Consider the following 24,958-nt stretch of genomic DNA (forward strand, 5'->3'; position numbering starts at 1 on the left):
TACCCATGTAGGACTTGCGCTGCCACATCTGCCAATTAAGTCTCCCCTCACCTTCCACTTCATTTGCTACTCTCTTCCTATTCATTTTTCTCTACCAGATGTCCTATCCTCTTTATCTTGAAACGTATACTTATCCTTCCAAGGTTTCCTTTCTACTTTATCTGAGAAAGTTTCTCCAGCCCCTTGATACAACAAGCTGTTCCCACACTATGGGGGCTTTCATGACTATTGGATTGCACAGGATGTGGCTTTGATGATGTGTTCTCTCTCTCATACTGGCCAGAAGCCCTGAGGAAGCGGATTTTTATTTTATGCATGTTGACATTTCCACTCCCTGACACAAAGATTCAATAGAGACTCAGTAAATGAATGAAGCCAGGTTTAGTGCTTTTTCCAATGTACCATCATTCTTGCCCCTTCCTGGATAGACCAGAACTTCCAAAATTACTCTCCTCCCCTTTATTAGAGATTTTATCATGTAGCTCGACATCACTCTCCAGTTCCACCTGTTATGATTACAACATGCACGTGAATAAATTTTCTAGTATTGTGGACCTGATCTTAATACTATTGTTCTACCTACCTCAGCAACTTGCCTCTGAGATCTGTTCTAGCCCTGCCATTATGAATGACGAGTCTCACTTTCCATTAACCCCATCTGTACCTGTTATACATTGATCTTACCACCTCCTTACTGTCCCTTAACTCCTGTCTTCACTTTTTATTCACTTGAGTTCCACTGTCAATAATTAGATTAATTCTCTTATGTTCATTTGCATATTCCACTGCCCCTCTTTCCCTCTACTGCACTTTCTTATTAAATCACTAACTCATGCGGAATCTAAATCTCTTCCTATTTTGACCTAAACCTGCTTAGTAGAATGTGACTGGAGAAAAAAAGGCACAACCATACTTACTAACCTCATTTTATTATTTTTTATTTTTATTTTTTAAAGATTTTATTTATTTATTCATGAGAGAGATAGACAGAGAGGCACAGATACAGGCAGAGGGAGAAAGCAGGCTCCATGCAGGGAGCCTGACATGGGACTTGATCCCAGGTCTCCAGGATCACACCCTAGGCTGAAGACGGTGCTAAGCCACTGAGCCACCCGGGCTGCCCTCATTTTAAATTCACAATTACCAACCCTGAGTATATTTTTTAAGTCAAGTCATCTTCCTTCCTCAAATTATCTCACACCTTTTCATTTCTCCTCAAACCTTTTCTACAGCTCCCCTGATTCAGTCCAGCAGCATCTTCAGCATCATCCTCTTGGTTTATCATAATAATTGCCTCTCCAGCCTCTCCGCTTCCCTCTGACCCCTATAAACTCTTCTCCATAAAGTACCCAGACGGGCTTTCTTAAGATGCCAATTAAATCATGCCACTCCCTTCCCTCAATACCCTCTATCAATTCCCTATTTTATTCCTATGGAAAATCAGGGTAAAAGTACATCATCTTCTCCCTACCTACCACTTTTCTTACCTCATTCACTGCTAATTCTTCCTTGTTCCAGGTCTTTAAGTCACATTGTCCCTGGAAAGCTTCATTTACGTTCCCATGTTAGGCCTTTGTATTTCCTTGTCTTTCTGTCTGGGATTTTATTCTCTCAGACATTTACATGGCCTAGTTCATTTTCCTCAGAGCTCTGCTCAATTATTGTACTATCATAGAAGACTTCTTTGATTACTTTATATAAACAGTATCCCCAATAAACACTCTTCTTCTTAAATGTCCTTATTTCTCTCCATGAAATTCATTAGTATGTAACATATATTTATTTGTGTATTGCTCACTGCAGGCCATTAGAATGCAACCCCCATGAGAGCAGGGACTTTGATTTACTCATTCCTCCATCCACAGCAATCTCAACAATGTTGACAGCTTGTTGAATAAATAAATCCTTGTTGAGAAGGATCCCATTACACAAAAATAATAAAGAAAGGAAAGAAAGGAAGAAGGAAGGAAAGAAGATTTTGTGTTTTAAAAAAGTTCTGTATATAGAAAAGTTCTGTATATACCTTTTATTTGAGGTAACAGGATATACATAATTTGGTACCCTATTTTTAAAATTTTTTTAAAGAAAAACGTATGTATATATATATATATATATACATAGAAAATAGTCTCTCTCTATATATATGTGTCTATATCTTTACTTTTATGTGACCTTGTACAATTTATTTACTCTCTCAGAGCCTCTGTTTCTTTATTCACCAACTGTGAAATTAATTCTACATTGAAAATCTGCTATGCCAATTTAATAAATTAATGTAAGTCGAATACCTAGTACCCAATAGACTCTCAGGAGCAGGAGGTATTATTAGAGGAATAGTAGAGATATGGCTTTTAGCAATTATTCTAAGTCTTAGCTAGTTGTGTAACTTCACATATGTCACTAAACTTCTTTGGACTTCAGTTTCATCAGTAAAAGGAGTGGCTGGGAAGAAAACCTAAAGATAAAGGTTTTCAAAGCAACCTAGGTTTTAAGGGAGCAACCTAGGTTATATATATAGTAACGTGTTTTTTTTTTTACTGATACCTCACAAGAGCACCTCTAGATCTTTGTGAGTCAAAAGACTCAAACTCAAGGCCAAGGTTGTAAATTGATTATTCAGCTGACCTCAGTTTGCTGCTTCTATTAGAATTCTGGTTCAGTTAATGGCTAAGGGCATCCTATATATTGTATTTACTCCTGGCATCTCCATCATTACCTAGACAACAGAAGAAACCCTTATGTTATTTAAAAATAGTTCATCTTCATTTTGTATCTTCTTAACAGGCATAATACTAAAAACATTTTTTAAGGCAAAAAGTCTTTTATGGCTAAAATCAACAACACAAAAACAACAGGTGTTGGTGAGGATGTGGTGAAAGGGGAACGCTCTTGCACAGTTGGTGGGAATGAAAACTGGTGCAGCCACTGTGGAAGAAAGTATGGAGTTTTCTTAAAAAAGTTAAAAATAGAACTATGCTATGATCCAGCAATTGCCCTACTAGGTATTTATCTAAAGAATACACAAATACTAATTCAAAGGGATACCATGCACCCCAATGTTTACAGCAGCAATGTCTATGATTAGCAAATTATAGAAAAAGCCCAAGTGTGCACTAGCTGATGAATGAATAAAGAAGGTGTGGCATATATATATATATATATATATATATATATATATATAATGGAACATAAAAAAGAATGAAATCTTGTCATTTGCAACAACATGGTTGGAGCTAGAGAGTATTATGCTAAGCAAATAAGTCAGTCAGAAAAAGACAAATACTGTAGGATTTCATTCATATGTGGAATTTAAGAAAGTAAAACAAATGGGCAAAGGAAAACCGAGGGGTGGGGGGGAGGAAAGCCAAAGAATAGACTCTTAACTCCAGAGAACAAACTGCTGGTCACCAGAGAGTCGGTGGGGTGATGGGGAAAATAGGTTATGGGGATTAAGGAATGCACTTGTTATGATGAGCGCTGGCTGATGTATGGAAGCCCTGAATCACTATATACTAATAGTAATATAACACTATTTTAACTGGAATTTAAATTAAAACTTGAACAAAACAGCTCTTTTTAGATAAGCTAATTCTACCCTAAATCATTTTTATTCTGAATTGAGCATAGAATGGACCAGTGGAAATGGAAAAGCCTTTCCATGTATTTGTTTTGGTTCAAATAAAGTTCTTTAATAATGATTAAAACACAAATAGAATTATAACTGATATAAAAACATCAAACACAATCTCAACAGAATAAGAAATCTGTGTATGTAATTTCCTATTATGCAAACTGATTACATGTAATATATCTTTAAATGAAGTAAAATTATGAAAAATAGACTGGAGTTAAAATCAAGCCTGGTTTGTTATTAAATAGTGATGCTTATGTTGTAGAGTTCAAGGAAATTCTTTTCCTTGTCATATTTTTTTGTTTTTCAATTTTCACAAAATTTGTGACCTCTTTTTGAGTCTCTGAGGCCTTCTTTGTGTGTTATTCCAAAATCAAAAGAAGGAAGAGAACTTAAAATGGACACAGGTGGGAATTCTACTTTAATTATATTAACATTCCATTGCTATGGATTAGAATGTCCTGAAGAGAGTAAACTAACCCAAAGTAAGAGCATAGTAGAATTAAAAGACAATATGGGGGGGGGGTGCATGTGTGCATACATATACATACATACACCACAGTGGGCTCCCTTTCAAGGGAGCTTAATGAATGAGAGCATATGTTAAAATATGCCACATGAACATCCTCCAACACTTAGAGTGCTTGACATTCTCTTAGGATAAGAGTGTCAGATCTAATTTCTCTAAAAGTATGGTTGCTACAGAAAAACCCTTGGCACATAGGGATATGTGAAATTGTCTTGCCTTGTGATAATTTGAATTTTAATTCATATCAGAATAATAACAGCACATACTCAGTTCAAGATTCTAGGGACTCTTCTAAATGCTTCAAATAAATTTCAGTAGTTTCTCCCTTACCTGCCACAATAGGTTCCCAAACCCACAGTGGATGCCAGAAGTGAGAAACCCATATGTACTGTTTTATCCTATACATATATTCCTATGTTAAAGTTTAATTTATAAATTAGACATAGTAAGAGATCGACAATAATAATAAAACAATTGTAACAATATACTGTAAATAAAGTTATGTGAATGCAGTTTCTCTGTCTTAAAATATCTTCTTGCACTGTACTGACCCCTCTTGTGATGAGGTGAGATGATAAAATCCCCATGTGATGACATGAAGCGAAGTGAGGGACGTAAGTATTATGAAGCAGGGTTAGGCTACTATTGACCCCACCACCGTTAGAAGGAGGATATCTGCTTCCAGACCAGGGCATAACTGAAACTGCAGATAAGGCAGGGACTACTGTAGATACCTAACAAGCATTTATAGCAGTGGTTCTCAACCTCTCTTAACCCATCCCCCTCTTTAAATAGGCTACACGCCCAGCAAGGAACCCAACGTGGGGCTTGGACTTATGACCCTGAGATGGGAGACCTTAGCTGACATCAAGAGTCGGATGCTTAACTAAGTCACCAAGGTGCCTCAAACATGCTCCTTTTAATCAGAACTAAATCAGCACTCTCTGCTCTTTCCACCCTCTTTTACTCTCACACACACACCAGATTCTGATATGTCATTTCACCTAGCACCTTTGTACCTTCTACATTTTACTCCCATCAGCCATGACCCTCTGTTGCAAATCCATCCTGTGCAATTAACTTCTACATATCCCATCCACAGAAGATTTTTAAATCGTCTGAGATTTGTATCATGAAAATATTAGGCATTTTAGTTTTCCATACATAGAACTATAAGATTGAATATCTTCCCTCTTGTCATCACCGCTTTGAGATTTTAATACGTATCCATTTCCTCTTTCACTTTTGATAATCATTGATTTAAGGCATCTCATACTTATTGAATATTTATAAATTGGCTAATGCTTTATATTTCTTTAAATCCCACAGCATTACTTGGAGGTTAATTTATTATTTTTATATTAAAGATGAGTTATTTAAGACTCAGAGATATAATAACTTGCTTAACAGTAATAATAGACCAAGTATTTGAAATCTAGTGGGGCAGAAATAAGGCTACCTGTTTACTGTCCATTTCATTTTCCTGCAGTACATTTCCAAGCCACAACGAGGTGGAAGGTTGTAAGCTCTGGTCAGTTCACTGTGCGCAAATGTTATAGGATTGGCTTTAAAGTATGCTCCTCAGTCTTTTATGTTCTCTCTTTCTTTCTCCTACTGTACATCCAGAAACAAAGGACTGCAAAGTGGTGGAGCCACATAAGGGAAGAAGCCAAAATAGTTGAATTTCTGCTTGTAGAAGGGTAGCATTTTATAGTTACCTGCGACCAGATCACCACTTAAACGTATGTAGAAGTGATCCTTCATTATGTTGTCACTAATGGTTTGTAGTTATTTGTTTCCACAGTTATTATGACTTATCCTAATTAATACACTTTGCCAGTTATCCATTTATTGCCTCTGTGTTCCAAACCCATCCTCTTTTCCAAACCCATCCTCTTTTTTGATTCTACAGCTGGACGCTACAAACATTTCTCCTTTTCCAGCAGGCACAGTATAAAGGCTTTGCCAGTGCAGGGTGCTAGAGGAATACTGTAGGAAGGAGGGGATTGTTTTTATCTAGAACCACTGCTGCCAGAGGCCATCTTCCTACCAGCAGACAGGTTTCTTGCCAGAGGCACTGGCAATAATGGAGACCTACAGGTGCACACCCTCCAGAGAGCTTCAGTGGGGCACCATCAAGCAACTGCCCAGCAAGTGGTTTTCTGCTCATCAGCCAAGGCATGAGGCACCCAAGTGAACGATTCCACCATCCAATGGGCCTCAGCAATACCTTCTGCAACAAAGTGGGTGGGAAGTGGGCAGGCTCTGACAAGCATTTTCATTCTTTGGATGCTCTCCTTCAGCCACAGAAGTGGTGGCTTTTCCCTACACCTGCTATTCCTGTAAAGTTCTTTCTCTCTTCATAATTAATTTGTTTTTGCTAATTAATAATTCCTAATGTTAAATGTTCCCTGCTCAACTTACTGAATAATGTCTGTTTCTTTACTGAACCTTAACCAATATGCACGAAATAAATACACAACTTAAAAATCGGTGCCATCCGAATCTATAGTAATATAAAATATGGCCACATGGAGACATATTGAAAATAAAGTATTTTGAGTAAGGTAGTCTGGAGTTTGAGGACTGATTCTGTCACTTGCTAGTTCTGTGACCTTTGGAGGGTCTCTAAATATCTCTCTTGCTATCGAGATTAAGTAGCATATTGTACATCTTTGGCACAAAGTAGGTACCAAATAAATGGTATTTTATTTTATTTATTTTTTTTAAAGATTTACTTATTTATTTATGATAGACAGAGAGAGAGAGAGGCAGAGACACAGGAGGAGGGAGAAGCAGGCTCCATGCCGGGAGCCCAACATGGGACTCGATCCCAGGACCCCAGGATTGCGCCCTGGGCTAAAGGCAGGCGCCAAACCGCTGAGCCACCCAGGGATCCCCTAAATGGTATTTTAAATAATAATTCACTATGAGGATTTTTCAGTACCTGTGGTTGAGCAATCTTTCGTTCTCTTGTCATATTCAAGTGATTGTGTCCCCCATAGCCTCACTGTAGATCTTTGTGTACTTATGTCAAACAAAGCATTTCTAAACGTAGCTTAAATTTCGTTCTCTCACTTTGTTTCTTTTGCCAAAGATTATAGTTGAATATCATTTCTGTTAAAATTAATCAGTATTTAAGGTGTTTATCCAATTCCTTCTCATGTTTCTTTGGGGAGATTCTCTGACCCCAATTATGCTTTCACAAGTCTTTTATTTTCCATCCTTCTATGATTCTGCTCACTATTTTTTCTTTCTGAAAGAGAGATTCCCAGATCATACTTTGTGGACTTTTAAGAATAACTGCTTCCTGATTTTTATAGGCAAACACCATCTGGTTAGAGCATTTTTTATATTAATTTTTAAATGTTAATTTAAATACAACATGTGGTATGATGTGTCTATTAGAACTTCCTCTACAGTAATTTCACAATATCACCTAGTCCCCACAAGTATTTATGTGCTTTATTTTTATTCCGTAAGCCTCTTGTCACTATTTATCTATTTATTTTGGGGATACTGACTGTTTAGTTATTATTAGCATAAAGCACCGGTTCTTCTATCAACTGTGTCTTTACACATTTCCCTAGCAGAAGAATATTTGAAGTAAAGTTTTCAATGCCTGTAAGAGTCTTCCATTTAAGTGGAAGCTGTTATTATTTATAAATAAACCTTATGGTCAAGAACATGGACCAGGAGGACCATGTACACAGACACATTGGGTAAAAGTCTTAACTCTCGTTTTTAAAATTAAATATAATTAACACACGGTGTTATATTAGTTTTAGGTATACAGTATGATTTAACAATTCTGTACATTTCTTGATGATAAGTATATTCTTAATCTCCTCCATCTATTTCACCCATCTCCCCATCCATCTCCACTCTGGCCCCTTTGTTTTCTGGATTTAAGAGTCTGGTTTTATTGTTGTTGTTATTTTTGTTTCCTCTTTTCCTTTGTTTGCTCATTTATTATTTTATTAAATCTACATATGAGTGAGATTATATGGCATTTGTCTTTTTCTGACTGACTTATTTCACTTAGCATTATACTAATTCCATCCATATTGTTGCAAATGGCAAGATTTCATTCTTTCTTACAGCATGAATAATATTCCATTATAAAAATATACCACGTCTTCTGTACCCATTCATCTACCAATGGACATTTAGGTTGCTTCTATAATTTGGCCATTGTAAATAATGCTGCAATAAACATGCAGTTGCACATATCTTTTTAAATTAGTGTTTTCATTTTCTTTGGGTAACTATCCAGTAGTGGAATTACTGGAATCATATGGTAATTCTTTTTTTAATTTTTTGAGGAAACTCCACGCTGTTTTCCACAGTGGCTACATCAGTTTTGCATTCCTACCAATAGTGCACGAGGATTCCTTGTTCTCTACAACCTTGCCAACATTTGTTGTTTCTTGTGTTTTTGATTTAGCCATTCTGACAGGTGTAAAGTGACATCTTGTTGTGGTTTTAATTTGCATTTCCCTGATAATTAGTGATGAGTAGCCAAAACAATTTTAAGAAAGAAAAAGAAAGCTGGAGGTATTACAATCCCAGATTACAAGTTATACTACAAAGCTGTAGTAATGGAAACAATATAGTATTGGCATAAAAATAGATACATAGATAAATGGAACAGAATAGAGAGTCCAGAAACAAACTCATGATTATATGGTAAATTAATCTACAACAAAGGAAGCAAAAATATATGATGGGAAAAAGCCTCTTCAACAAATGAAGTTGGGAAAACTGGACAGTTACATGTAAAAGAATGAAACTAGACCACTTTCTTTTCACTATACACAAAAAAATAAACTCAAGATTAGATTAAAGAGCTAAATGCGAGACCTGAAACCATATATAGAAGGAAACATAGGCAATACTTTCTTTGTCATAAGCCATAGAAACATTTTTCTATATTCATTTCCTCTGGGAAAGAAAGCAAAATTAAACTATCAGGACTACATCAAAATAAAAAGCATTTACACAGTGGAGGAAGCCATCAACAAAACGAAAAGGCAACCTACTAAATGGGAAAGGATATTTGCAAATGATATATCTGATATGGGGTTAATATCCAAAATATGTAAAGAACTTATACAATTGAAAACACAAATAATCCAATTTTTTAAATGGGCAAAGGACCTCAATGGACATTCTTCTAAAGAAGACACACAGATGGCCAACAGACACATGAAAAGATATTCAACATCAATAGCTCCACTTTTAATGACCATGTGGCATCTGAGTTACAAGCGGCAGAAAATCAACTCAATCTTCCCTGAAGAGATGAACAAAGAAATCAAAGAGGAATTTATTGCATCACACAACTGCAAAGTTAAAGGTTAATTCAGGATTCAGGCATAAATGGACTGAGGGACTCAAATAGGGCTTTCGTTTCTTCCTGCTCTCCTTTCTCTCATTCTTGGCTCTTCATCCTTATTGGCATGTGCTCATCTGTCACACATCCCGTGGTGTGAGAAAATTATGACAGTTTTCCATGGACCTCTTTCTTAAAGCTTTGGAGGGGAAGACATATGAGAGAACTTTGAATGGTTCAGTTGAATCACTAGCCCAGTCCTAGATCTCTTACTTTAGCCAGGAAGGATAAAGTACTCTGATTAACCCACTGTGGCCAAATGGGCAGATGATATCCTAAGACTCCTGCGCAGAATCATATAATATGTGTGGACATTGTTCTCTACCATTCTGTTTTCTTATCTGTAAATTGTGAAATCACCCACCACCCCAGTAGGGGAGATCATGATGATGAAATGGCATTTTGTTTGGAAAAGATATAAGACCTGAGCAATAACTATTAACATTTATTATAATAACAAGATAAAAACTAAGAATGTTATGTGGTAGAGACAGAAATGACCTTCTTTTTTTGTTCTGTAACCATATATTTTGCCTGTCTTGTTAACCCATCCCCATCTCCTTAAGAAAATAGCAAAGAGCAGGGACCCATGACTCTTAGTCCTCATGTTTCCATGACAACAACTATCACAGAAAAAGGAAAGAAACTAGCATATAGTAGCACTATGCATTTTGTAGAGCTCTTATTCAGAGCAGTCACTTGATAGCTGTTTGATGAAGTTCAGGGAATGCAAATTGACTGATGCTCTACGTCTGAATAGGTAACTTCTTAAAAGTGCAGTCCAATCAAAAACAGAAAACAATGTATTGTATTACAAGTAATAGAATGCTTTGATATTTCACATATGAAAAAAAAAAAAGCCCCTCTCTCATAAGGTTCCGTTAAGCCCATTTATAAGAACATTTTGTTCTAATAGAAAGCATAATCTGGGCCAGTTAGAAATTTGAATTCCAGAGTCTTATGTCTATCATTAATTACAGTTTGAAGGAGTACATTGCACTTAGGAAAATACTAAGGCCTGGGCCTGGGGATTCATATTCTGAAAATCAATACAATGGAACAAAATAAGTTGGTTTGTTGAAATGGAAATTTTCAGATTAATCTAGGCAGGGAGATAGTGCATCCACACTTCCCAGACAGATTTTGTCCTCATCTTTGAGAGTTAGTTAAGCTTAGTCCATCCTCACCTCTGACCTCTTTTTGTTGGGATGTCTCACACTCTTTTCTCTTCTAGTGTTGGGGAATATTCTGTTCCCCAGGGAGCCCAGAAAACGAAGGCTATTTTCACACTGAAACGGCTCGGATGCAGCCAAATCCAAATCCAGGTATAACACTAGTTCTGACATCTGAGAGTAAGTCATGAATTTGGCAGTGATGACTCACCGGACAGATGCCAGTGGTGGTAAAGGATTCCTTCCTAGGGAATAAGAGCAGGATGATTCTCCATGGAGGCACAAGATAATGCACTGAGGGAGGTAATAACCACATACCGCTTTCTCCTATGGCCCTCGTTTTTTATTACAACTTTATTATTTACTTGCATACCATACAATTCACCTATTTCAAGTACGCCATTCAATGGATTTTTGTAAATTCACATCATTGTACGAGCCTTACCTCAATCAATTTTAGAATGTTACCGTCACCCACAAAAGTAAACCTTTAGCAGCCACACCTAATCCCCTTACGCCTGGGCAACAATGAATCTACTTTCTATCTCTATAGATTTGGTATTGTCCTAATTTTGATACCTCCAAAAATCGATGCCATTTTTTATCTGTTTTATTTGCACTACTTGGATTTAATAAATAACTAAGCATACAGAATAGTATCATAATAACCATATGTATCAATTACTTGCTATAGTTTAGGTGCTGTGCTAAGGGTTTTTCACATATTATCACAAGAGGACACCACCTCTCCTGATAGGTAAGAGAGGTGCTTAGCAGTGTCTGGCATATGGTAAGCCCTGTTAGCATTTCCTGGACTGGCTAAGAGGAGATAGTTCAGCATAATGCTTAAAAGCAGGGACATTGCGATTGGGCTCCCTGGGTTGGAAGGCTTGCCTTGCCCGTCTGTAGCTGTGTGAGTTTTGGCAAGTTGCTCAGTATCTCTGTCCTTCAATTTCTACATATATAAGAGAGGAGATGAGTAATTCCATGTAGGGCAGCCATGAGGATTAAATGACATAATAAAGGAAAGCTTACATATCAGTGACTCTCCCATAGTATGTATTTTATAAATAACAGTTAACATATCACCATAATGCAGCATGTGAGTGATAATGGTCAAGAGCTAAGCAAGTGTGGAAAGAGATTTGAATTACGTACAGTGGCCTACAAGGCTACAAGGCCGTGCCATTATGCTGGTCCTTGAAGAATGAGTAGGGTTTCCAGGCCAAAAAAAAAAAAAAAGGGGGCAAAGGATATTGTTAACATCAGGAAGTGCTAGCTGAACACAATAGTCTTGTGTGCCTAGATCCTGGTGTTTTAGGAAGAAAACTGTAGGCACATATGTTCAATTTCCTTAAACACAATTGGAGCTGTGGTCCCTGATTTATTTTTTTTATTTTTTTTATTATTTTTTATTTTTTTGTTTTTTTTTGTTTTTTTTTCCTGATTTAAAACCAACTTATGTTTTTGGAAGAGATATCTTAGTTTGGACGTCTGACCTCTCTCTTGATACGTGGTAAATTATTTACATATTTGAGTTGCTATCTTAAGGTCTGAGAGCATAGTGCTTGCCTCGGCAGCACATATACTAAAATTGGAAGGATACAGAGAAGATTAGTATGGCCTCTGTGCAGGGATGACATGCAAATTCGTGAAGTGTTTCATATATTAAAGATGATAGGATCTTCTTGCAAAAAAATGTTTTTAAAAAGATCTGAGACCATGATTTAGTCATTTGTATCTCCAGAAAAATACCTAGCCAAATCCTGGGAGCTGAGTCATTATCCAACAAATATTAGTTGAGGGAGTAAGGAAATCAATAAATCAATGGATATTCGTTTTGAAGACCATGAAAATAACAATTTTCTGCGGTGGATTAGGGTTAGAAGGCCATTCTAATCTTACCACGCATATTTTAGACACCACAGTTCAGTGGATGTTTAGAAAGAAAAACAGTGAATTAGAGATTCCATGGTAATGAAAAATTGTTGCCTGGATGCTCTGATGTTTTAAGAACTATTAGCAGTTGAAGCTCAATCAAAAATGAAAATCCCTTGGGGTGCCTGGGTGGCTCAGTCAGTTAAGCAACCAACTCATAATTTCAGCTCAGGTCATGATCTCAGGATGGTGAGATCCAGCCCCAAGTTGGGCTCTCTGCTCAACTCAGAGTCTGCTTGTCCCTCTCCCTCCCTCCACTTGTACTCTTTTTCTCTCTCTCTGATAAATAAATACATAAATAAATAATAATTTTTTTTAAAAAATGAGAATCTCTTAATTGGGAGATGATCCTTGGAAGCACTGGCAGAGGAGTAGAGAAGTAGGACAGGCAAGGAAAGGAAAGCAAAAGGGTTGTGATAATGAGCAAGTTACCACTGTGTGAAACCTTGCCTCAGTCCCAGGGGGACCTCTGAGCGTTCATAGCATGAGATTCAGATTTATTCCACCTGAGGAGGGGAGGATGCTGAAGAACTTACTTCCCTGTATGTCAGCCTCAGATGAGACTGTTCCTGGGGGTGCTAACTTTGTAGCACTCTGGTCTGTCCAATGTGCAAGACAGACACACCCCATGCATCCGTGGAATGCTTATAAGCAGAGATGCAGGGGACTGCGATTGGAAGCATGGTGCTGAGGGGGTGTGGGCATTTCCTCACTATTGTCTCACTACCATAGTCCATGTCTTCCTTTCTCAGATTCATTTATGCCACAAGTTAAGTTCAGTCTGTCCTTTCACTGATTTTTAAAAATATTTATTTATTTATTCATGAGACACACACAGAGAGAGAAAGAGAGAGAGAGAGAGAGAGAGAGATGGGCAGAGGGAGAAGCAGGCTCCATGCAGGGAGCCCAATGTGGGACTTGATCCTGGGTCTCCAGGATCATGCCCTGGGCCAAAGGTAGATGCTCAACCGCTGAGCCACCCAGGCGTCCCCCTTTCATTGATTTTTTAAAGGAACTTCTTGGTCATAATTCCAAAAGGGAGAGAGAGAGAAATAGAGAACTTAGAACAAGGGTTGGTAGGACAAGCTAGTCTCCACTGCTGTAGTCAATCTTGAGGCGAGAATTGATATTCCGCATTTCCCTCCTTTACCACTTCCATTCCCCTGACCAACCTGCTCCTAGGCTAGGGTCACCCTGTGGGGCAAAATCTCAAGAGTTTTATTTCTAAGAGTATGAGTCCCGGGTTGCTCGTCCTCAGCAAGATGCTATCACTGCAATTGCCCTTTCAGTTCTCACTAGGCATGGAAGCATCAAGAGGCACCCCAACGAGTGCCATGATTTCTAGTCAGACTCCTCCTGTTTCATTATTTAGCAGCAACTGTATCCTCTTGGTAATCGGGATGAATTACCCCTGCCTGTGTGCTAACAGCCTTCTCCAACAACAGGCCTGTAGGCACGAGGAGCCAAAAATAATCAGGCAGCAGCTGAAGCTATAGAGTTAGCAGAGCCCTTACTGTGTCCCCTGGTAGAATTATCAAGACCTCTAACTCTGCAGAACCCGGAGTTGCAACAAGGGGAAGCTTGCTTTCTTAAGTTGATTCTTTAAAGTGATGGTAGGAGGCTTCACTCCCACTTCCACCTTTGATGCTAGCTATTCAGGACCTAGCACTAAATATACTAACATCATCTAAAAGTAGTACCACCTACTGAATTTAACCACATTGGTGTCATTCCCAGTGAAACACAGCAACATATTTACAGTCTCAAATCTGGTACAGAGAAGAGTGACCACTGAGCTTCTCATTGATGCTGGTATCCCTTTCTGGCGGACACTTCTTATTGTTTTAGTGAAGGGAGTGTCTATGGGCTTTCCTGAGGAACATAATCAGTTGGTAGTTTATCTGATATCACAAAATAAATACATTATAATATGCCCACCTCTCTGAGACCTTGGAACTCTCTTCTAATACTTTGCCAAGGTAGTTCTGGCATCTCCACATCATTTATTTTGGGCCAACATTGTTTCCAAGCTTCAAAGAGCTATTCTAGTAGCACATTGGGATCAGTTCCAGGTTTACTTGCCAGAATGTTAAAAATTAACTCATTAAGGAGTGCTCTCCTAGAAACAGATTATCTATCATCTTGTGCTACATTCTGTCCTCCCTGATTGCATCTCAAGACCAAATCAAGAACATTCTCCAGATTCCTACCAGTACTTATTAGCCAGGTCCTATAGTTCATTTGATTAATAATCCATTTTACCCTGCAACATAGAACATATTTTTCTACTCAGTTCATAGTGAGACCTGATCCTAGTTATTTGTCCAGAAGCAATGAGGGCAGTTGGTAGCAGAACTCGAGAAGGAAAAGTATCACTTTATAAAACATCCTATTCAGGTGGAGCATTCATGTGGCAAGTGACTTTTCTCCCCTAGGAATGGGCAAGGGTCTTTTTTTTCTGGGCCTCATTTCAGAAACATCTTTGGGGCCAAGACTCCTAAGAGTATCTATCCAAATATCTCCTCCTATATTCAGTGTCTGACTCCTTTCCTAAAAGAATTCTCATTTTAGTGGAGGAGACTTGCTAGCTCTGTGTAGGGAGTCTCCTTTAAAACTCTGCTTCTCCTAAAATCAGATCTGAGGCCTGATTTTTAGCATCCATCCTCTCTATCCTATAGCAGAAGGAAATGAGGATCACTTTGATTGTTTGGAGGTCTTCGAACTTCTACACCAAATCCTGAGATGAGTGTTGGCTGACTCAAGACTGTAACGTTTCCTCCTACAGAGTTTCTGGAAGTTAGCCAACTCCATAATCTCATGTCTTTCAAAGACAAGAACAATAGACTTTCCTTCCATCTATATATATTTTTTAAGATTTTATTTATTTATTCATGAAAGACACACAGAGAGAGGCAGAGACACAGGCAGAGGCAGAGGGAGAAGCAGGCTCCATGCAGGGAGCCCAATGTGGGACTCGATCCTGGGTCTCCAGGATCACGCCCTGGGCTGAAGGTAGACGGCCAACCGCTGAGCCGCCCAGGTATCCCCCTTCTATCTATATTCTATCCTAATCCACTTGATGACAGTCTTAGTAATTATGTTGCTACATACAGTTTGTTAGGGATTAGCTCCACCATGTTGTTTATCAGCAAAGTGGTCCTTAGTACCACCTAGCTGCTGAATGATTCAGTTCAAGAAGCTGGTGTTGAGAATCTGCTTCTTGGGTCATCTTAGTCCCAGCTAACTTATTATGCTGGGGTTGGATTTCCCCATAAGACCCTGAAACAAGGACTTGAGTAAAAGTAGTTTATTTGGGAAGTGAACCCAGGATGGACCAGTAGAGGAGTAGAGAAGTGAGGAAAAAAGAAAAGGAAGCTCATGCAGGATGAGTCAGATGGAAGATTTCCCCTATGAGAACCAGGGGCTTCATCCCACTGGGAACTTCTGTAAGGCTTCATAAAGCATGCCTCAGAACAATGTTCCTGAGGAGCAAGGAACCTAGGGTAGTCATCCCTCAACTCCTGTTACCATTGGTTGAGAGACATTAACTCCTGGAATTTCTCACCTGCCTGCCTCATGTGTCAAGTGCTCCAGAGGCCAGAGAATGCCCTCTGGGAATGGGGTCACAAACATTCATAGTAAGAGGCTGAGTGGTTGGTGCTTATAGAAACAGGGAATGCCAAGATAATATTTGGGCAGGACGCTCAAAACATCTGTTACAAAAGATAAAGCTCCATGAGCATATTACGAATGTCAGTGCTGCCATTCTTTTTTTTTTTTTTTTTTTTGAGAATGAGAGAGAGAGAGAGAGAGAGAGAGAGACTGTAAGTGTGAGTGGGAAGAGGGCAGAGGAAGAGGGAGAGAGAAAATACCAAGCAGGCTCCACGCTCAGTGTGGAGTCCTATGTGGGGCTCTATGTCATGACCCTGAGATCATGACCTGAGCTGAAATAAGAATCAGACGCTAAACCCACTGACCCACCCAGGCACCCCTCAGTGCTGCCATTCAATGCCATTAAAAAGTAGTAGCTACCCACAGCATATCAGCACCATATCCATTGTGTAAACCAAAACATTATGATATCTGTTTTGTTTCTTTGCATGTTGATTGATTTGGTACCTTTCTTGATGAGAATATATGAGAATATATTCCTCTGCCTAACCAAGAAAATATGGATACACTGCTTGGCCTAAATGTTGATATGAACAATAGACAGACTCATCTCAGTATAATAGTGCCCAGAAGTTCCTTTAAGTGTATGTTTCTCATCCTGTTTTCAAAACAGAATTTTAGAAATGGGTCTTGAGAACCATGGATACATAGTCAAAAAGAAAAAAAATCACAATACTAAGACACAGCCTTTTCAGAAATAGGGAAACAGCATCTTTTAATGTCTTATTTTCCACTTGTGAAAATATATATAATATATATTACATGAACAGAAGAGTCCCACAGCTGGAATCAAAGAAAGCTAACAGAAAGGCACATATGGAGGCAGGTCTTTTCATAAGTTTTCAGTTAAACAACATTTAGGGCATCACAAGTGACAATAAAAGCCATAAAAGCTCAGGAAACCTGTGTACTGACTCTAAAGGGCTAAATAGGAAATGACTCTTAGGTCTGTTGAAAATGGAGGTCATCTCTGGAGAAAAAAGTTGTTTCTACTTAATAGGCCTGTCAGCCCAGCAGAGAATGTATTGGAGTCTGGACAAAGGCATCAGGGGCAAAGTGAGAGCCAGTGCTTAACTTGACAGCTAGACTGCTCTTCTCCCCTTTCTCTTTAAGACCTGAGGCCTTGGCTGATTCCAAGAAGCAAGTAACAGGGCTGATGCTGGCCTTGCAGAATTGTGGTCAGCTACAAGACAGAATTTTGTAACAGACTAAATATTTAACAAGCCTGTAAACACTGTGCTGGTGTTGGAAAAAACATAAAAAAGAACACTTGCTTTTTTTCTCTCTTATAGGAAAGGTATAGGCATAGATCTTTGGCTTGCGACATGTGTATCCCTATCTTGACATTTACACAAATTGCTAAGAATGAAGACGTGAGATAATGGGATTATTTCTGTCAGATGCCAGTGAAGAAGCCTACTAGGATTTAGCACAGCTGGAGCAGCTGACAATCTTGGGCGATGTGAGGTGGGGCTTCACGATGTCTGGCTCAATGGACTCCATTAGGTCACACTCGTTTGCAAGTATATGTTTCACCAGGCATCTGGAGGCTTCATCAATGTTGATATTCTCCTGTAGGGGGAAAAAAAAAAAACAACTTTTCTTATCAATATACTAAAATAATTCTGGAGCAGGGTCCTATGTGTGACAAAGGGCGGTATTTTTGGTAATTCATTGGAATACCTCTTCTATATCCTACCCATGCATCCTCTTTCTATTCTCCACACTCTCATTCCTTCGAAGAACTTTCCTTTTCAGTCCTTCACAAAAGCAAACATATTTGTTTTGTCCCTTAGGAGAAAGTGTTTAACAGGCTCACTTACTTTTAATATGTTGGATTTAACTTAGAGGGCAATTTTCTTGTTTTCACATACTCTTACACACTATAGTGTCACATGTAAGACACGTATGTGTCTTCAGTCTGACTTTGGTTCATAATTGCCCACTGCCACATACTATTTTTGTGACCTTGATAAGAAATAGGAATAATAAGACACCTCCTATAGTGGTCAATAGTGATTTCACAAGTATTTTCTGGCTGTCTGCCTTTCAATCAAACAGTAGGAGCACGCTGCTCTGACCTCTTTGAAGTTACTCATGGACATGTGACTTTCATCAGACGATGGAATGTGAGGGAAGATGTGGCTCACTTTCATATAGATGGAATAAAAGGCAGTGCTTCTTTCGTCAATCTTTTCTCCCTGCTTCTGCAATCATGGAAGCACAGAGATGGAAATGCTCTTGACCTGGGTCTATGAATGAGGGTCAAGAGGAGACAAGTATCTCATGATGATGTATGTAGCAGAGTCAGAATTATGACCTTGTTGTTCCAAGCCACTGAGATTTAAGGTCATTACTGTGATATTACCTAGACAATCCAGGTGGATAGAACTCTTCAAAGGAAAACATGAAACCAGAAATTTCAGTATGTGTTCAAGAATAAAATAAACTTCAATCTGGGGAAAATATGGAGCAAACATTTAAATCTAAAATACATTGTTTATGGAGATGCCTGGGTGGCTTAGTCACTTAATTGTCCAACTCTTGGTTTCAGCTCAGGTCATGATCTCAAGATGGTGAAATCAAGACCTACTTTGGGATCCATGCTCAGTATGGAGGCTGCTTGAGATTCTCTCTCCCTCTCCCTCTGCCCCTCCCACTTGTGCTCTCTCTCTCTAAAACAAATAATAATCTTTTTAAAAAATACATTGCTTATTCAGTTCTTCCAGATTAAATCGTTCCTGCTAATCAGAAAACTGAGCAATACAGAATATTTACTACTGGCATACTAAACAAAAAACCTGGATCTGCAGTAAAGTCAAATGTGTAGAACTTCTCTGAGTGTTTCCTCATAGTCAATGTAAAGAGATAAGGATTTTCTTATCAAATTATTTTACTACAAGGCCTTGTCTGGCCTGAAGTATAACTACTTATCTCTGAATTTTGTATGTGTGTCATGTTTGTTGATATATTTTGAGATCACTGCAAAAAGTCATACCTCATGGAAAATGTAAGAGGTAGTGATCGTTTGCAAATGTTACCTATGGCTAATGGCAGTTGATGTAAATATTCATTAGCATGTTCCCCATCTTTCAAGCCCAATCCTGAGTTCACCTGTGACCAAAGTTTAAGGAAATTTTTGGAGTTCCAGGAAACAGACTGATTATTTTCTCTTATTTACAGAGCCTTAGTGAAAATACTTTTTCTAAGTATAAAACAAGGTAAAATTCTGGTTGCTTTTTTTTTTTTTTTTTTGCTTGTTTATAATGTTCTCATTGTTGTTGGTTTTTATTTCAGGCCAGAATTCATGTCTCTGAGCCTCCCATTCCTCAACTATACAATGGTCTTTTTTTTTTTTAAGATTTATTATTTATTTATTTATTATTTATTTATGATAGACAGAGAGAGAGAGAGAGGCAGAGACACAGGAGGAGGGAGAAGCAGGCTCCATGCAGGGAGCCCGACATGGGACTCGATCCTGGGACTCCAGGATCGCGCCCTGGGCCAAAGGCTGGCACCAAACCGCTGAGCCACCCAGGGATCCCTATACAATGGTCTTGATGACAATACTTACTTAATGAAAAACTGCTTCTCCTTACAGGGTATAGTAGTCATTGATGCCTGCACAATATGTACACGCTGGGCACTTTATACACATAATCTTACTTAATTCCAGTTAAAGCCATATAAGGTAAGAGTTTGTTTTTTCTTACTGATTTTGTTGTTATTGTTAGGCTGGGCTTTGTTAGCTTTAGCTCAAGTATGTGCCTCATTCCATGGAAGCCGGTCCACAGAGATCGGCTTCCTCTAGCCTTGTTCCTTGCTGAGTGGATTACTGTGCCTTCAAGTCATTGCCCACTCTCAGCATGCCTTCTGCCACTCTTCCTCTGCCTGGTGTCATGCCCAGGGGTCACACCTGAACTATCTCCTCTCAGAAAGTAATCTGACTTAGATGGGGCCCCGCTCTTTGGGAGAGACCCAGCTCAACATCTGCTTTTGCACCCAGCCACTTGTTTACGTGAACAATTAGAAGCCTGATCCAGGTCTTCTGCTATCTCCAATTTTAAGAAAGTGCTATTGGGTAGCCTCACACAGCTTTCCAGATTTTGGCTTCATGGGCCAGCACATCTCATTGAGGAAGCCCTACTTCTGACTGGTTTTTAGGTGCTCGCCAAGCCATCAATAAACCAACACTTGGGTTCCCATTTGGCTATTGCTTGTGTGTAGGGAAGGAGGCAACAAAATCTCACCTCAAATATTGAACACAAGATATTATTATGTCTGTTTATAGATAAGAAAACTTAAGTTTAGGTAGATTAATGAGACAGGGAAACTAAAGGACTCCGTAAATATCTACTTTTTGCTCCTTTCCCTGCTTCTATTGTTGATAAGACCTGCAACCCCACCCCACTTTACAAGTGCCTCAAAATGCATATAGCATACGTCCTCCTTGTAACAGACAAGGAGTTGATGACTTCTCTAGAATAGATAACATCTAAGGTAGGAGCAGGTGAGGATGACCAGTTGAAAATAGCATTTGTGTGTTCCAGACCATCAGCACTAGACATCTTGACACCAAGGACTCCCGGCTCCAAGGAATGATGCCTGGGCCTCCATCTAACCAGTTCCTGAATCCCCGAGAGGGCATGTACACCGGACCACTGACCCCAGTAAAAAACCCCAGACCCTGAACAAAGACGAGACTCTTGCTCCTTTCCTTTCCAAGTCTCCTGGACATTCCATCTATATCGGCTCTCTCAACATCTTCAATAAACTCTGCTTTCACCTCATGCTGGCTCACATTTGATTTCCATCCTATGTATAGCCAAAGACCCTCTTGGCTGGTCCTACAGGACCCCCTCTGGCTCCTTGGACCTGGCCTGCTGGTATCATTAGAAAACTTCCCCAAGATCACACAGTGGGTTGGGGCCAAAACTCACATCCAGGTCTTTCTGACATCAAAGCCGGCTCTTACCATGCCATATTCCTTTCCAAGATTGCTTTGGAAACCAAGTGCAAAAACAAATAAAACGTTCTTACTGCAGTGTTAAGGCCCAGTGCTAAATAAATCTTAGTTTCTTTCTCTTTCATACATTAGGGGAAAAAAACATGTTTATGTGATAGGAAAAACACATTTTAAGCATTCAAAAGGGCCCCCAGTATTAAGTTAGACTAGTCAGTAGTATTTTTTAAACCTCCACTCATATATTAACATGCCATTTAAATAGGGTTTTCTTTCATTAATGTGCAAACTGGCAAAATCTACTAATGAGGTGAGTGAAATGCAAGTGTGGATAAATTTATAAAACTTCATCAGCACTATGAGAAAGACAACAATAATCTAAGCCCAAGTAGTGGGACTACTTGGATTATCAAAAGATAAGATGATGCTGCTGAGGTTGTTCATTAAGTTGAACACACCTAATAAAGGCTAATTGGTGTTAGGACTAGGATTCGGGACCATGGAGGATGAGGCTGTCAATAAAGGAAAGCATCAGAGCCAAGGATCGCCTGCTTTCAGGTGGTGCATACGAATAATGAACAACACGGCAGCTCAATGACATTCATTAGCCCATTCAATTGATATAATTCAGAGTCCCACTAAGCAGTAGACACACAAAGGAAAAGATGATAAAATAAGTCCCATTTTTAATTGAGCTTCACCACTAGCAAGGTTTGTATAAACAGCAAAAATATAATGAGGTTGGAAAGGGTGTCTGGTATCACATCACTACAGAGCCTCGAGTGCTCAGGAGGCCAGGTAGAGTCACTGAGGACTTTCTGCAGGTGAGGTGTCAATAAACACAATATGATACACATCCATTACTAGAGAGACCCTTAGCACTCTGCCTGATCAATTCATCTATCAGTAAGTATTTAGTAAATACCTATTGGGTGAACCATGGTGCTGTTGCCATGGCATATCCAGTTCAGATTAGAAACTGAAAGCAGAAGCTTAGAAGAGGGGCAAATATGATCATTTATCGCACTCATTCTACAGAAAGGCCTGGTACCTAGTGTTCTGAGCACGGGCATGAAGCCAAACTCTTAGCTCCTCCACTTTGTGGTTGTGTGACCTTGGAAAAATGACTAACCACTCCATGCCTCAGTGTCTTCATCTGTCAACAGGGAATTAAGAGATCTACTTTACAGGTAATTGTAAGTTAATCCATATTCATATTTAGGACACATGAACTATGTAGACAAATACTCAGACAAGGGCATGGTCTACATAATCAATACCTGTTATCACGATATTGTCTTTTAATCATCAGAACACAATAATGTGTGCATTCTATTCCTCTATTTTGCAGCAGAGGAAATGGAGTAACTGGCTGATCTCAAGACACACACTGGTAAGCAATGGGGCCAGGTGTGAGATCAAGGAGAAGAGTAAACACGAATACCTACCACAATATTTACCATATGCTTACTACAAGAAGCAAGGTATAAAATGTTAAGAGTGCTGGCGTAGAGCCAGACACTCAGCTCCTCCAGAATAGTTTTCCAAATAAATAAAGAACGGTACAGTCTGAGCACATGTGTCTCGCATTTAAAAAGTATGGGCACTCAGAGCCTCCAGCAAAGTTGATTTCTATTGCAGGTCCTACTCTCTTTGTATCCACCACTGACATCACAGCCAAGGGCCTAAATGTGGGGAAGGGATGGCAAGACAGAGCAAACTTCCTCTCTCCTTCTGTCTACACCTAGCATGGATAATCAAAACTTGCCTGCTAGAACTACAGGTTCAGACTCTTTGGGCAATGATATTGCAATATAATCGATTGAGCTATTTGGCATCCCAGTGGACACAGCCAAGTTCACATTTTCTAGGTGCTGTGAAAACACACAGCTGCTGGCTTAATTGCAAAACACTACCTGGGGACTTTTATTTGGATTTATTCTAGAGAGTACTAACATCTCCAAGAGGAAATGCATACATTCTATGACTTTCAAGATATGTACGCTTAGACTGCATCTGACTGATTTATTACAAGTTGCAGGATGGTTATTGTGCACACTGTGTCAGGTTTATGTGTGCTTCTCTTTGTATCTCTGCTCAGAACTTTTTCATTCATATTAATAAGCATGGCTGAAAAAAAGGCTTAAAATTCCTAACAAAGCAATTTAGTAAAAACAAATAGTTGTAACTATTGCTATTGTTATAGAGTGCCTACTCCATGCTGGGCATATAGCAGGTACTGTAGTCATGAAATAATGCTCACATCCTATCCTCAGAAAAATCTATTAAAAAACTAATAGCCATATTTTAAAGGTAAAGAAACTTTAACCTTTAACAAGGTTAGGTAACTTACCCAGAGCAGTATATGACCTCAATCTGTCTTTCCAGCTAAGACTGGCCTCACTCCACTTCCTGTTTCCATATATTACATTGTACTGTCTCCCAAGATTAAAACAGATATTAAAATAGTTTCATTTCTAAATCAGTTCTCAATCCCGGCTGCATATTCAAATCATTTAAAGAATTAAAAAAAAAAAAAACTATTGTTGGGGCCCTCCTCCCAGATATTGATATAATTGGTCTGGGATGGGGCCCAGCATGGGTACCTTTTAAAAAGATTCTCCATTTTTTTCCTTTTTTTAAGTTTTTTTTTTTAAGACTTATTTATTTATTTATTCATGAGAGACACACAGAGAGAGGCAGAGATCCAGGCAGAGGGAGAAGCAGCCTCCCTGCAGGAGCCCAATGCAGGACTCCATCCTGGAACTCCAGGATCACTCCCTGAGCTGAAGGCAGACACTCAACTGCTGAGCCACCCAGGCATCCTAAAGATACTCCGTTTCTTTAAAATGTACAGCCAGATTTGAAACACACTTGTATAATCAGGAATGTCTTTAATGGCACTTTTTTTTTTTCTTAATTTCAACGGTGAACTTTCTGGAAGTATCATTTAATAGAGTGATTTTAAGCTGCAGTGATTTTGATCTTCCTGCAGAGGATGGCATATAAATCTAACTATCTGAGGTCTTGGGTACTTGTCAGTTTTTTAATTAGCTCTTCAGAACATCTGTCTGGTGGCAAATTATTTAATCTCTGACCCCCCAGTGCCAGAGAGCAAAAATATTCTAGCAGAAACCCTTCACATCTGCCTAGTTAGAAACTGGCAAAGATTTCATCCTCCTCTAATCTTTCCAAATGCATCAACCTCAAACAAAACACCAAGTGTACCAGAGGCTCTGAGGTTAGGACACTAAATTCCTCAGCCCTGTGAAATTTTAATTAGAGCAGATGGCCCGCAGGATAACACCACCATTGGAAGTCATCGCGCGCAGAACAGCGGTTTTCATAGCCTTTCTCTAAGATTTAGTACTTGTTCATTGAGCGCATAAGCACTAAACAGTTTGCCTGCTTCCATTTGCTTTAGCTCCTATCTAACATGGGGAGGGCACAGCAGACACCAAGCAGTATCTTTGTCTGCTTGGCACCTCTTCCTTCTCTCATCCCTAATATCCCTCTCCCCATCCTTCCGATAACTGCTGCCTCCCAATCTTGAGCTTCTACGGGGGCGCCTCTAAATTGAGTCCTCTATCTCAGACGTTGTTCTCAGGAGTTGGCATTTCATTTAATTTTCACAACAAAGCTGAGGCAGGAGGCATGG

General features: G+C 39.0%; 1 protein-coding gene, 1 long non-coding RNA gene and 1 other non-coding gene across 3 annotated transcripts in view; 2 read left to right on the forward strand and 1 right to left on the reverse strand.

Moving 5' to 3' along the window:
• The first annotated feature begins 5,779 nt into the window (after positions 1-5,779).
• LOC140615126 (uncharacterized) lies at positions 5,780-21,111 on the forward strand. Its single transcript, XR_012015796.1, has 3 exons — positions 5,780-5,902; positions 19,939-20,028; positions 20,888-21,111. It is a non-coding gene; the product is annotated as an uncharacterized lncRNA (long non-coding RNA).
• Positions 12,292-12,398, forward strand: LOC140615669 (U6 spliceosomal RNA). Its single transcript, XR_012016152.1, has one exon. It is a non-coding gene; the product is annotated as a U6 spliceosomal RNA (small nuclear RNA).
• Positions 17,026-24,958, reverse strand: part of RAB38 (RAB38, member RAS oncogene family) — a 55,524-nt gene continuing 47,591 nt past the window's right edge. Inside the window, exon 3 of the mRNA XM_072794964.1 lies at positions 17,026-17,909. Coding sequence (XP_072651065.1) covers positions 17,757-17,909 — 153 coding nt within the window. The 3' untranslated portion in view covers positions 17,026-17,756. The remainder of the gene's footprint in view (positions 17,910-24,958) is intronic.

Source organism: Canis lupus, chromosome 23, assembly GCF_048164855.1.
Source record: "Canis lupus baileyi chromosome 23, mCanLup2.hap1, whole genome shotgun sequence".
Lineage (NCBI taxonomy): Eukaryota > Metazoa > Chordata > Mammalia > Carnivora > Canidae > Canis > Canis lupus.